Below are 14,934 nucleotides of genomic sequence, written 5' to 3'. Positions count from 1 at the left end.
TGCGGAGCAGTGGCGGACTCATGGCGGAATTTCTCCATTGACTTCAATGGAGATTCTAATTTCCGCAATGAAGTCCGCAGCTGTCATGCACATGTTATGTGTGCTGCGGATCCGTCTTGCTTTTTTAACTTGACATTTCTTCATTCTGGCTGGACCTATGTATTTCTAGGTCTACAGCCAGACTGAGGAAGTCAATGGGGCTCCCGTAATGACGGGAGCGTTGCTAGGAGACGTCAGTAAATAGTCACTGTCCAGGGTGCTGAAAGAGTTAAGCGATCGGCAGTAACTGTTTCTGCACCCGGGACAGTGACTACCGATCCCAATATACATGTATCTGTAAAAAAAAATGAAGTTCATACTTACCGAGAACTCCCTGCTTCTGTCTCCAGTCCGGCCTCCCAGGATGACGTTTCAGTCTAAGTGACGGCTACAGCCAATCACAGGCTAATAACAGGCTGCAGCGGTCACATGGACTGCCGCGTCATCCAGGGAGATCGGCCTGGATGCCGAAGGAGGGACGCGTCACCAAGACAACGGGCGGTAAGTATGAATTTCTTTGACTTTCACAAGGGAAAGTGCTGTCCCTTCTCTCTATCCTGCACTGAATAGGGAGAAGGGAAGTACTTTTACCGCAGTCCGCAGCAGCTAGTCCGCATCAATTTACTGCACATTTTGTGCAGATCCGCAGCAGAATCTGCAACGCAGATTCTGTGCGGCATTGATGCGGACAGTTGCGGAGGAAATCCGCCACGTGTGGTCATGCCCTTATACATTTTTAGGTGCGGTTTTTACTTTTTGATGTGGAAATAGGTGCAGGTTTTATGCTGCAGATTTTTTATTTATTTTTAAACTAGTCAGAAACAATTCGCAAGCGGAAACGCAATATAAAGTGACATGTAGCATATTTTCAAATACGCACCGCAGGTCAGTTTTTGTGCAGAAAATGCGACATGTAAATGAGATTTCTTGATCTCATTTACTTTGCTGGTCCTGTATTACACTGCAGATTTTCCGCACGAAAATACCCTCATGAGTGCCACAATTTCCGTTGCCCACCCCCGGTAATGGAGGGGGGCCCCAGACATCTTGGCTGTATGGGGCCCAGAAATTCCTGATGGCTGCCCTGTCTATAATAGACAGAGGTTGGCATAGGACGCCAGGGACATTGTTTGGCCTTTTCTGGAATGATTGATAAATCTGAATTACCCTGTATAGTAGTAAAAGTAATTGTTTGATAGCTGATTGCATCCTTTACGCGGCAAGAAAAATGGTCGCTTCCCGGCAGCACATCTACCTGTGTAAATAGGAGATGTGCTGCCAACAAGATTCAAAATGTAATACAACATATCCACAAGGCATACATATGCACCATTTTACATTGTTAATCCCCTAAGGTGACATGACTGTACTCATTATATATAGTACCAAAATGGAGAACACTGAGTCTAGAAGTCAAATATAAAATACTCATTTTTATTCCATCAATTCTAAAAGATTACATACAATATAAATTAAAAAATGAATCTACACAGATGAAAGAAGCATCGCCAAGCAAGAAGAATATTACATAGATATTCAATGTTGGTATATTACAAAATGCATGGTATGGAAAGCACAATATAAAAGTGCATAGTGCCGAGCAAATATCAAATGTTGTGCATCCTACGAAGGAAATATTTCTACAGAGACTGTCATTAGTCCCCAAAAGGATTAAATATATACTTTACACTGTAGTGCAACGCTGCTCTTAAAGTTCCCAACTCACAATATAAAGTGCGAAGTGCAAACAATTCCAATGATATAGAGCGACATACTAACCCGTCATGCTAAGTCTCGAGGTTGGTGTCCTGCCTGTTTTATCTGTGTAGATTCATTTTTTAATTCATATTGTATGTAATCTTTTAGAGTTAATGAAATAATAATTAGTATTTTATATTTGACTTATAGTGTTTCTATTTTGGTACAATATTCAAAATGTATAGTGACAAACAATCATATTAACAATCGTATTAACAATCGTTCAACCCCACACTTGTGATTATTGCTCTGTATTAATGGAGCAACTGAGTGCCGATTGATATGATGTATTGTTGCCCAGCGCTTGTATAACGGGCAGAATATCTGCTTGTGTAAAAGTAACTTTAGTGACAGCGGCAGGCCACAATATTGCAAGCAACTAATTGTATTACTTTGTACTACAGCTGTATCTCTATAGTTAAAGTACATTTTTTTGCAAAAAAATCTCCATGTAGCCCAAGCCTTATTTATACATTTCCAGGAGTAATAACATAGGTAGGGTACACCAGAGAGTTCCAAAAAAGATGCTCTAAAATTATCCCATAGGGAATACAAATATATACTAAAACAGACATGTCAAGAGAGCCAATAACTTTTTAAATCCTGTGACTAACAGGTGACATCTCCTCTTATTGGAGTTATTCTCCTTCCTTTTCCTTTGCAAGTATACATTAGCCAATGTCTGGTATAATGAAATTGCAGCTTGATTAGGAAATATGCGGAACCCTCCATCACCTCCATTGGGTCTGAGTTGTGGTCAATAATCCCACCGATGCAGAGCCTAAGAGCGGTGCAGAGCCTAAGAGAATCTGATTCTGGAACCAAATAATGTACTGGAAATTATCATGTATCGGCTGTTTAACATTCAGTGGCAACTGAGCAATAAAACTTCCCAGGTATCAAAAAAATGTTGTGTGCGTTGTTTTTTGTGGAGGGCAGTATCCGTCCAATCCATCTTTAGGAGGAAAGATAGTTTTTCCAAAAGGTTTGGGGCTCCCATTCTAATCAAGTTTGTAGTAATTGGGTTGATGTGTAAGAAGATCCTTTGTGCCAAAATATTTGTATTCTTGGGAAGGCACAGAGACAATGGAACAGGTTGGTGTCTGGGGTTGACGGTGGGTCTATATGCCTATCTGGAAGCCTTAGAGAGGTATGAGATATGTTTGGTGCCTAATGTTGTGTCTCATCTCCCTGAATCTTGTAGATGGTAAAAACTTATAGGCATAATCCTGAGCGTTTAATGTAGTGTTATAGAATAAGCTTGGAATATCTCATTTCCATTTCGTAAGTGTAGCTATAGAGTCAGCATCGTCCAAGTGTTTATGAAGCATTTTCTATTGTCTAGTGATTTGACCTTTTTGGGCATCATGTTTGGAGAACCACCCCTATAGCACTGGATTCCATTCTAGATCTGTCCATTTAGGCAGGATGGTTTAAAGGTAACTGTTAGGGTATGTTCACACGCAGTGGTTTCAGACGTAATTTGGGCCGTTTACGCCTCGAATTACGACTAAAAAAACGGCTCCATTACGCCTCCAAACATCTGCCCATTGCTTGCAATGGGATTTACGGTGTTCTGTTCCCACAAGGTGTCATTTTGCGCGTCGTTTTCAAAAGTTCAAAAGTTTTATCGGGCGTTATCTATTTGATTAGTTGTGGCTGATTAGGTGATGGGCACTTTGAGTGGCCATGGGCCCCACAGGAGCCTCAGGCCCCAGGCCCAAACCGCCCATATTATAATTCACCACTGTATGTTGTGCCCCCTCCACCCCTGACAAGCAGTTAGGGGTATAGATTGGTGGGAGCAATTAGTGCCTTTGTAGGACAATGGAAAGATACCCTCGTTTCCACATGCCTGTTCTACCAACAGGCTCTCTCTAAAATAGATAAATGTATCTTGATCTTATGGTTATAAACTGATTGTCTATTTTGGACAATCCCTTTTTGTTAGAAGGGTCCCAAAATCATAAGCTGACTACAGGGCGACCAACTGCTGGGAATTACAGCGATCAGCAGTTAACAATGGAGGACTCCAGCAGCAAGTGTTATACTCCCCTGTTCATGTAATGCCGGGTCCTCCAGAGTGACTGATGCTCCTTGTAGCTGCTATCTGCTTCTAAACATCGAATCTCCCTCTGTTAAATTAGAGTTTGGACGCATTTTTTTAAAAGACTGTGGGGTAAAATTTACCAAACAAATTGCCCTAGGATTCTTGCGTAAAAAGTGGAGTACACGGCGTAGGCCAAATTTATTATATATTTTGGACACTTTATGCACCTCCCTTGAAGGGGCGTGGCTAAGAGGTGTAGGTAAAATGCACCAATTTTATGAACAGCGTGTGCCATTTTGTTTTGGTGCAAAATGTTGATGCAAAGTACAGCAGCTATACGTGACATTTTTATTTATTTAGTGCAATTTGAACCATTTTCACTGTCTTATAGAATTATTAATTTTATGACATTATTAATAAACCCCTCCCGTTTTTTATTTTCAGTTTTGGCTCCTTACCATTGGTCGGGGTCCATTTGCAGCATATAAATACGGCCTTGCCATTTTTGGAAATAAAATTAAAAGCTTCAGTACTTTCCAGGATTCTGGGAACTTTTAGAGAATTACAGGTCACGTAGTTTGCATTGAAGCGGATTCACTTTGGGAGTTCTTCACTTTCATTGTAAAAAGGTCTTATGAGCTCTTGCCCCCCCATAAAAATTCCAGTTGGTTTGATTCTGGTGACATGGACTACACATCCAATAAAGTATCATGATGCTCAGCATTCTGCTCCTTAGAACAGTACGCACTAAGAATTTTGGCAGACTAGAGCTAAAATAGCTGGCACATGAAAAACACCATTACCAAATGCTTTAAAGTAGATCTCTGTGTTTTGTAATTTTGTAGTTTTTATGTCCAAAATTCTGTGCAGATTAATTTCTCAATATATCTTTATAGCGGTTTCAACTTCGCTTTTCTGATACAGAGCTCCAAATCCCCTGCATAAACAAAGGTTTAAACATAACATGCTGGCAGCCTGGTGCCGCCACTAGAGGGAGCATTAGAGCTAACTGCATACTGTATTATCATTGAGTTCAATGTGTTAGGCCTTGTCCACACAGTGCAGATTTGACGCAGACTTTGCATGTGTTTTTTAAGCCAAAGCCAGGAATGGAACCTGAACAGAAGAAATGTATAAAGAAAGGCCTCATGGGTCTGCTCTCCTGGATCCAATTCTGGTTTTTAGCTTAAGAAATAAATGCAAAATCTGCATCAAATCTGCACTGTGTGAACAAGGCCTAACAGTACGCAGTTAGCTCCTAAGCTTTTTCTAGTGGTAGCTGGCTGCAGGTATCCAGCATATTATGTTATAAATCTATGTCTATGCAAGAGATTTGGAGCTTTGCATCAGGAAAAACTGAGCTTAGAACCACTATAAAGAAAGAGATATAAATAAATGCCAGTTCAAAAATAAAAATTAAAAATCCCCCTATGGGATTAAAAAAATAAAATTAAAAAGTAATGAAAAAAATGTAATGTTAAATAAAAAAACTTTGTAAAAAAAAAAAATACACACAAATGCACATTTATTACAATAAATAAACTTTATTAAATATAAGTCCCAAAACATAAAATAATACACACATATTTGGTATTGTCATGAACGTAACAACCTGCACAACAAATTTATGGTATCATTTATAATGATCAGTGATAAAAAAAAAATAATAAAAAGCGGAAACACTTTTTTTTCTGCATTTTTTCCAAAATGAAAATGAATATAAATGTATTGATAATATAAATGTACGAAAAACTAGCACCAACATAAAGTATAACACGTCCTGCAAAAAAACACAATGTATCATACAACTACGTCAAACTAAAAAAAAAAAAGTTATGAGCGCCGGGATGCAAAAAAGAAACATAAAAAAATAGTTTTGTCCTCAAGCTCACAATTGGCTGCCTTTAAGGGGTTAAGGAAGTCTGGTCTGGGGTCTGTATTTATTTAGCGGGTCTTGTCGGGGGTCTGTATTTATTTAGATGCATGTCAAAGATTCACAGTGAGCAATAAGAATTTAAGGGGAAGCAGCGCACGTACGAGCGCTGTGGTCCCTTCAAAACAGCTGTTTTATAAAATAGCTGAAATAATATGGAATTTGAACCCAGGATCATATGCTGGGGGGCGACCAGAAGGGCAACATATGGACTGGCGGCTCCCTAGGCGGGGTTACTGTGGCAGGCAGACAGGGCTGGCCACGGTAGGCGGACTTGCCCGCATTAAGAGGTGGGGTGCCAGGGGCACGTGGGTCCCGGCTCCTGGAGTGCAGTGCAGTGATGATATTGGGCTCCCCTTTGTTGTATATTAAATTTTGGTCAATAAAGTTGGCATAAGCCACAAAAATGTTTTATGATGATATGCTGTGTATGTTTTTTTTATTTTGGGATTAGGAGTAATGGAGTCTCTAGGGTTTAGCATGGGCGATCCTTACTGTATATGACATCATTGGAGCAGTCTGCATAGTATAAGGGCAGCAATGTTTACACATCATGAATCCAGCAGTATATATTATATATACTACATGCTTACTGTTGTTATATTACTAGAGGTAAAGGAACTGTGGATGTGGAACAACATGGGCAATGCCTGTCCTTCTGGGGTGTGTAACACTGTAATATTTAGAAATAAGATTAATGTTTTAGTATACATCCCGGCTCCACCAACACAACTGATTTTTGTGAGGCCATTTAGTGTTGTGTTCTGGGGTCCTATATTTTCCATGTATGCCCCGTCATGAGTTTATTGTGGGCACTACTATGCTTTGCCACGCCCACATTGCCTGTCACTACTTATAGCTACAGTTTAGATTGCTGTGCCCCACCCACATACAGTTCCGTTGCTCCGCCCACTGAATGTCACTATAGACTAGTTGCTTGGCAACAGACTTCTTAAGATAAGATTCCATGTGATTTCCTCAGTCTTATCTATTCCAAAACCATGGAGAAGGTAAATAACCTAATCCTCCAGCCCCACCCCCTGTAATACATGAAACCCAGGGGAAATGATGTCATTTGCTCCATGTATACCCTCATCTATACCACAATTTCTACATTATTTCAGAAAATGTATTAGCCGTAGCAAAACTATGAAGATTGCATCGGCAGATGTTTCTTGTAATTGTTCCTACGAACACGTGCTGTAAGGCAATAGTGCTGAGCACTGATCCACCATACTTTATACTCCTTACCATTATATCAAGTATTGTCTAGTTTTAACCCTTTCACTTCCTAACCTCATTATTGGTTCCCCTCAAGTAAATAGATTTTTAGTCTGAGACTAGATCTTAAGTTCAAACTTCATTTTATCTTCAGATAAGAAAACTTTGTCCGGAAGGATTTCTCTGGAACGATGAGAAAAAGGCACTTGAGTTCTCAAGGTAAGAACAGACTCCACAGTCTCCAGGATTTCTGTTTCAGACAGTAGAAAGATTCAATAAAGATTATTAGCTCTCATTCTCTATTATTTTTATTCAGTTAATAGGTTTATATTAGGTATTTGCTTTGAGGCAATTTTCTAATTTATGTCTCAGCTAAAGTGTCTTCAAAGATGGAGCTCCCCTTTAACCCCTTCCCAACTTCCACCGTATATTTATAATGGAGGCCAGGTGGGGTGGTGTATTGCAGGCTCACGGGCTGAGCACACTCCATAAAATGAGCGTAATGGCTGTATGTTACACCCAAATCTTTACAGTAACTAACAGGATCCCGCTCGCTTAACCCCTTAGATGCCAGGGTCAATAGAAACCGCTACATCTAAGCCATTAGAATAAGGGGGCGTCCCCTCCGATTTCTTTTTGCCCCCTCTTGATGAAAAAGCGGGGTGCTAATGATTGTTATATCAGCCTATGGGCCTAATGAAGGCCCCAAGATCTGCCATTTTTGTTTTCCTATAAATACGAGCCTGAAAAGAACATAATGTGCTGCAATACAGTAACATTGCAGTATATCATGGAAGCGATCCAAACATCACTGGTTCAAGCCCTCTAGGGGGACTAATACAAAAAAGTTAAATAAAGGTTTTCTTATATACATAAAAAAAATTAAGAGTTTAAAAAACTTCCCTTTACCAATTTTCCTCCAAAAGCAATGTAAAAAAAAATAATATAACCGGTATCGCTGCGTCTGTAAAAGTATTTAACCTGCACTGTGAACGCAGTAAAACAAGAAAACAAAAACGACTGAATCGCTGCTTTTTGTTCATCTCATCTCCCACAAAAATTGAAATAAAAACTGATCAAAAGGTTTTATGTACCAACAAAAACTGGAGCTCATCCTGCAAAAAAACAAGCCCTTTTAGGCTATGTTCACACGGGGTATTTTGCAGAGTTTTTTGACGCGGAAACTGCGTCGCAAAACTCGGCAAAAACGGCCCGAGAACGCCTCCCATTGATTTCAATGGGAGGCGCCGGCGTCTTTTTCCCGCGAGCAGTAAAACTGCCTCGCGGGAAAAAGAAGCGACATGCCCTATCTTCGGGCGCTTCCGCCTCTGACCTCCCATTGACTTCAATGGGAGGCAGGAGAAAGCGTATTTCTCGCTGTTTTATGCCTGCGGCGCTCAATGGCCGCGGGCGAAAAACGGCGCGATAATCGCCGCGAAAATCGGCGTGCAGGGAGAGGAATATCTGCCTCAAAGTTCCAAACGGAATTTTGAGGCAGATATTCCTCCCCCAAAATACTCCGTGTGAACATAGCCTTAGCTGCTCAATTGACGGAAAGATAAAAACGTTATGGCTCTCAAAATATGGTGACACAATTTTTTTTTATTTTTAACAATTACGTTTTTTTTTTTTAAAAGCAGTAAAACATAAAAACAACTATATCATTTTGGTTTTGCCGTAATCGTACTGACCTGCAAAATAAATTTAAGATGTCAATTTTACTGCATGGAGAACGCTGTAAACATGAAACCCAAAAAGCAATGGAGGAATCACAGGTCTTTTTTTTCCCCCTTTCTACTCCACAAAGACGTTTTTTTCCAGTTTCCCAGTACATCATATCGTATAATAAATGGTGCCTAAAAACCTACAATTCGTCCCGCAAAAAACAAGCCCTAATACGGCTATATCGATAGGAAAATCAAAAACGTATGGCTTTTCGAAATTGGGGAGGAAAAAACAAAAATGGAAAAAATGAGAAGTGGCTGTGGAGGAAAGGGGTTAATGGTACTTGTTATTTGCTTGGTTGGCTTGGGAATGTCCCGGTTTCTCAGTATGGATGATCTTTATATTACAGGAATTTCACTTTTCTATTAGATGTCATTTATTACATGTCACTGGCAGAAAGTACAAGAAAGTTCCTTTAATCTGTAATGAGGGTCCGGCATCCTTCATCAATACATTTATGGTGGGAATTATTCTCCAAGATAATAAGTCACTAGTGCTCCCTAGGTTAACCATTTATGACCCCTAGCAGACATGTCAGGGGCACTTAAAATGCCGGTACTCTTGACCAGGATGACAAGGCAGCCTATAGTCCTCAGTCTGCAGGTCGAGACCCTTAAAGACACTTCAGAGTTCATATAGGTCTGTTCTAGCAATAAACGCTTACATCAGATGCTTATATAGTCTCTTATAAATACCTCTTATACTATTACTTTAGGTACAGCAATGTGCAGATGAAAAAGATGCCCCCTCTCAGCAGCAGCAAATTCATGGGCTCCAAGGAGACCCTGATGACGGTGAAGTCAGTCCGGCTTCAGGAGAAACCGTCAGACAGGTAGTTACATAAGGTCGTCATACATAAATGCAACAAACAGAAATCTACAGCGGATTATTAGATGTATCATCAGATACTGCAGTTGGATTAGCGGAGTAAAGGTCCTTTTACACGGGCAGATTTCCTGCCGGCTACAAGCACTGATAATAATATGTTGATCTGCGCTCTTTTAAAACATTTAAATAAATCAAACATCTTGTGGTATGAACAAGCGTTGATACAATATACAATACTTCATCCCCATACAGTTTCCATTTTGTCGGCAGCACATCCCTTGTTTCCACAGGAAGATGTGCTGCCAACAAATGATGATTCTTTTGACTGCATAAAAGATGCGATCAGCCAACAACAACAAGCGTTTGCTGGTTTGTTAGCTGATCGCTGCCATTTTTACACACGGCAATGATCGTTCGTTCAGCCGATTATCTGCCCATGTAGAAGGCCCTTAACAAAAATTTACACGTTCTTTCTTGTTACATTCAGAGGGCTTAAAGGGGTTTAAATTGATGGACTATCCTCAGGATAGGCCATCAATATGTGATCCGTAGGGATCCGACACCTGGCACCTCCACCGATTCACAGTACGAGCAGTGGGCCCTGCGGCGCCTTCAAAACGGCTGATCGGTGGGGGTGCCGGGAGTCGGACCCTGACAGATCACATATTGATGGCCTATACTGAGAATAGGCCATTCATTTTATGGGACTGGAAACCCCCTTTAAGCCTAGTCTGACACTAGTGCTACTCACACAACTGATGGGATGTAACAGTTTAGGCAATCCTAAACATATTCAGCTTTAGTTACATAATACTGGACAAGTATTTTAAGCTGCAGAATGTCACCACAAGGGTTATTCAGGGTTCTTTTCAGGGCCAGATTAAGATTGGTGGGATCCCCAATCCCACCGCTGGGACCCAGTCCCCTACTTACCCTGTGTCACGCCACCACCACATCTAGGTGATGCTTATATAGTCTCTTATAAATACCTGTAAAACTCTTCTCTTATACTGTTACTTTAGGTACAGCAATGTGCAGTTGAGCAAGCTGCCCCCCCTCAGCAGCAATAGCAGCAGCAGCAGCAGCAGCAAATTAATGGGCCCCAAGCAGACCCTGATGACGGGAAAGTCAGTCCCACTTGAGGAGACCCCGTCGGGCAGGTAATTTGAGTACAGTCATACATAAATGCAACAAACAGAAATCTACATTGGATTATTAGGAGTTGTAACATCAGATACTGCAGCTTGTAAAAGTGTATATGTGTTATAGCTGAGAAATCACATTCTATGTATAATTCACTTAGTCTTAAAGAGACAGTAAGAGATTATTTTACTATTATACTCTTACGTTAGATGGGGACCAGGAGATAAATCTCCTGAAAAGACCCTTCCATTGAAGAGGAAACCTGAACTGGAGAATCTGAAAGATGTCAAGAGTGAGTATTATCCATGTGACTTATGCACCATGTGTCTGTTCCATCAAGACTTTGTTGAGGGGACAAGTGTATTTCCCTGAAACCCGTAAAAGACCCATTAATTTTCTATCAATTAACTGGGTAAACAGCAGATCCCTCTTACTTGTCCATTCTCTTCCAGGAATGGCTTTAACCTTGATGGAAGAACAGGAACGTCTGTGTTTCACATGTGATTTTGCCTCCGTCTTCGGGTATGTCGCTTCTACAAAACTGGCAAAATATTCTATTCTCATTGACCTATAGATCAGTGCAGGGCGGACACAAACAGCAGAGGGCTCCTGTGCAGGAACAATATTTGGGCCCCTTGTTCTTCGATTTTTTTTTTATATGGCTACTAGGCCCTCTTACCTACTCGGCCCCTGTGCAGCTACACAGGTCACAAAAAGTAAGTCCACCCCTGGATCAGCGATCCTGAGAACCTTAGAATAGTTATCCGGGAGTATTTAAAATACAGTAGGGCAGGCAATGGTATAAAATAATAAACTAGCAGGTATTCAACCTCTACAGTGCCCCACCCCCCCCCCCCCCCCCCAGCACTGAGGTCCTGTTCTTCACCGCTTTAATCCGGGAAGCTCCTGCAGCAGTCACGTGCTGCTCATTAGTAAAGGCTGAGGCAAATGATTGGCTGCAGCTGCACATGAACGATGAACAGCATGTGACTGCTGCAGGAGCTTCTGGGACTGGAGCGGTCGAGAACAGGACCATAGTGCCGGAGGGAATGTTACTTCAGTGGTTGAGTAACTGATAGTTTATTATTTTATACCATCCCCTGCCCTGCTTCCTTTTATGAAGGATTGGTTGAAATCAAGCCTATTCCCCTTTTGAAAGATATTATTGTAATTGTTTTTGGCAATAAACCTCAGAGGAGTATTTTTGAGCTTACTAGCAATGTATGTGTCTCTTACTTCTCTCCGATATATATATATATATATATATATATGATCTGGATCTGGATAAATTCCCGCAGTGAGTGTCTGTTGGAACACTCGTCTAAAATTTCACTCTACTATATTTTTAGCCATAACTTGCTCAACAGATCTCATCAGTGACATAAAAGATCCAAGAATATGAGGTGGAGTCTTGTTTTAGGCTTCTCTTCATATTATTACTTGGTGTATGGGCTACCCGAGACATTCCCACCTCAGCTTTATTCACTCAGAATAAGAAGTGTGTGTACAGAACCCCCAGATAACTTTTCCACTGTTCCTTGGACTGTATGGCTGGTGAGGGGCGGTAATGGGACAGAAACAATTGTTGTAATTCTGATTTAGGGTTGACGGTGAAATCTGCAGTGACCGATGGTTGACTGACTGTGTTGTAGAGGGGCGACATCTGACTTCCCATACCAAAGACCATCCTGATTGGTTACTATGGACAAAACCTCCTCTTTCTGTCATCACTGGTTCTCAAAAATTAGGTTCTTCATATTTAGTGTCTTACATCAACTATTTTAATTTTTATTTAGATCCAAGGAACTTGATGATTTCCTAGTGGCTGTGAATTATTACATGTATTGTTTTCTAATGAAGCAATCACAAGACAAAAGGCCAAAATCTCTACTGCCGTAAGTGTTTGTCACGTTCACAAGTAACAGGTTGTTGAAGATTTTCTGTCCGGATTTGCATTAGCAGCAAAGTAGATGAGATTTTTTAGAAATCTGATCTACATGCTGCTGAAATTTTCTGCACAGAAATTGATTTTCGATGCTTATTTATAAATGTGCAGCATGTCAACTTCTGCTGTGGAAGTGCACATGTTTGTTGCTGTTTACCCGATTAAATTCAATGGGGAAGAAGAAATTCGCAAGTAAATCCTAGTGTTGCACATGTTGCTGTGGATTACCTGTGGATTCGCAGCAAAATGTGCAAGTTTAGATAGTTCAATATGTTAAAAAATTATATATTTTCATCTCCTGTAGTAATGCTTTCCTGTCCCCGTTGGTCTGTGTACATCCGGCCTCTAGCGATGACGTGTCGTGACGACACGTAACTGCTGCAGCCAATCACAGGCTGCGGCAGTCACATGTGACAACTCTGGAAGGAGGGTCTACAAAGACCGGCAGAAAAGCGTTGCCAAGGGAGCGCCAGGGGAAGTAATTGTAGTAGCATTGGACACCCACAGCAGGGAGATCCACATGATTTGGTGCGGATTTGCCACTGCAGATTTCCCTACAATTGTCAGCAGATTTGCTGCAGAAATCTTCTACGTGTGAACTTATCCCAAAAATCTGGTCATGTAGAGCTGAATTATTTGAAAATGTCACCAAAAAAAAAAGGGGAAGAGATCCTATTATCCATAATGCTGGGATGGATCCTCACCCCCTCTATAAAGGCTTTTCTTACAATGCTGCTTGTTTGTGTTTCTCGGAGGCGGAGACCTCCAGAAAAACTGGCAGAGAAGTCAGATCTGGAGAAGAGATCGGAAGCAGCACTGAGACATCTCACTGTCAGATACTCTGCCCTTAATATTGGACAAGAAATAAAGGAGCAGCACCACATGGCATTTGAAAAGTATGTTATCTTTTGAGAATTTATTCAAAATGTGGTGTCTTATGTTTTGCCATTTAGGAATATATTCACACAGTGCGGTTTTGCTACGTTTTCTTACTGCGTGGACAAAAAACACATTTTTCGGCCACCTGGCAAAAAAACTATGCAAAACAGCACTGTGTGAAGACACTCTAATGATTAGACTATAGAATAGTAATAATGTTAATATCAGAACTGTTCCCTATACAAGAGGGGGGGGGGGGGAGTACCGGGACCCAATAAAAAAAATCTTGCACAGCTGTGAAGAATTTCAAATTTGTTACATTTACCCATAAAACACAGGCTGCCAATTATGATGGCCTGTAATCAGGGCCGGCCTTAGGGGTGTGCAACCTGTGCAAGTGCACAGGGTGCTACACCGTCCCAGCATGCAGGGGGCGCCACTGGGTTCTGCCTCTGCTCTATCCTCTGCTCCTCCTTACACATGAAGGAAACAAGAGCAGAGGAGGAAGCTCCGCCCACAGCCCATCCTGCAAGAAGCCTGTGAGTCTGTGTCACGAAGGGTCTGTGGACTTACTGGGCCGTACCTCCTAGGCGGTAAGGCAGCTGGCCTACAGAGTGCAGGTGAATGTCTATAGTTCGTATAGGTACCTGTGGCAGCTCAGACAGCAGCAAGGCAGGCTCGGCTAGGAATAGGCAGCAGTGTCAGACGTCAGGCGAGGTGAAGCAGGTCAGACATGGATACAGCACAACACGACTTTGGCACAGCACAGTGCTCGACCAGGGTGGTTTGAAATGCTAGGGACAGGAACAGGAACAAGTACAGGAACTGGAACAGGTACAGGAAAAGGTAACACACTAGGAGGCCATCACATAGACAAACTGGGGAACAACAACAGCGCTCAGGCATCGAAGCAGGGGGCTGGACCCCTCTTATAGTCCAGGGTACACACGGGTTAAAGTTCGTCAAAAGGTCCGGTGCGCACGCTGCCCCTTTAAGAGCGGGCACGAGCGTGCGTGTGCACTCTACGGGATCCGGCTGAGGTGAGTGAATGCGAGCACTGGCGTCTCCTGAGGAGGAGGCTGGGGCCAGCGCTTGCTGACTTGTGGCTGCGGCTGTCAGGAGGGGACTGGAGCTGACAGCCCGCAGCCACGGACATTACAGCCTGTCAGCAAGGAGAGATGGTAATTGTCTATGTGTGTATATGTGTCTCTGTGTTTGTGTGTGTATATGTTCCAGTATGTGTATATATGTTTCTGTTGGTGTGTATATATGTATGCCTCTGTGTGTTTTTATATATGTGTGGGTATAGTTATCAGAGTGTGTTATCTGTGGTGTTACATAGGACTGCAGTTAACATCTACTACATTATCTGTACTCAGAGAGTTATTACTGTGTTATCTGTTGTGTTACATA

At 41.7% G+C, this 14,934-nt stretch overlaps 1 protein-coding gene across 4 annotated transcripts in view; it reads left to right on the top strand.

The window, feature by feature from the left end:
* LOC142730603 (protein phosphatase 1 regulatory subunit 36-like) overlaps window positions 1-14,934 on the top strand; it is a 46,237-nt gene that overhangs the window by 28,270 nt on the left and 3,033 nt on the right. For 3 of the 4 annotated variants that reach the window (XM_075849363.1, XM_075849360.1, XM_075849361.1), the window contains 7 exons: window positions 7,156-7,220; window positions 9,442-9,558; window positions 10,577-10,714; window positions 10,907-10,989; window positions 11,150-11,219; window positions 12,494-12,592; window positions 13,398-13,538. In XM_075849363.1, coding sequence (XP_075705478.1) covers window positions 9,458-9,558; window positions 10,577-10,714; window positions 10,907-10,989; window positions 11,150-11,219; window positions 12,494-12,592; window positions 13,398-13,538 — 632 coding nt within the window. In that variant the 5' untranslated portion in view covers window positions 7,156-7,220; window positions 9,442-9,457. Of the gene's footprint in view, window positions 1-6,686; window positions 6,791-7,155; window positions 7,221-9,441; window positions 9,559-10,576; window positions 10,715-10,906; window positions 10,990-11,149; window positions 11,220-12,493; window positions 12,593-13,397; window positions 13,539-14,934 lie in introns of those variants that run through there. The other variant, XM_075849362.1, reaches the window with a different exon arrangement.

This window comes from Rhinoderma darwinii, unplaced genomic scaffold (genome assembly GCF_050947455.1).
Source record: "Rhinoderma darwinii isolate aRhiDar2 unplaced genomic scaffold, aRhiDar2.hap1 Scaffold_76, whole genome shotgun sequence".
Lineage (NCBI taxonomy): Eukaryota > Metazoa > Chordata > Amphibia > Anura > Rhinodermatidae > Rhinoderma > Rhinoderma darwinii.
Note: the sequence above shows the minus strand (reverse complement) of the source record. Positions and strands in the feature narration are given on the sequence as shown.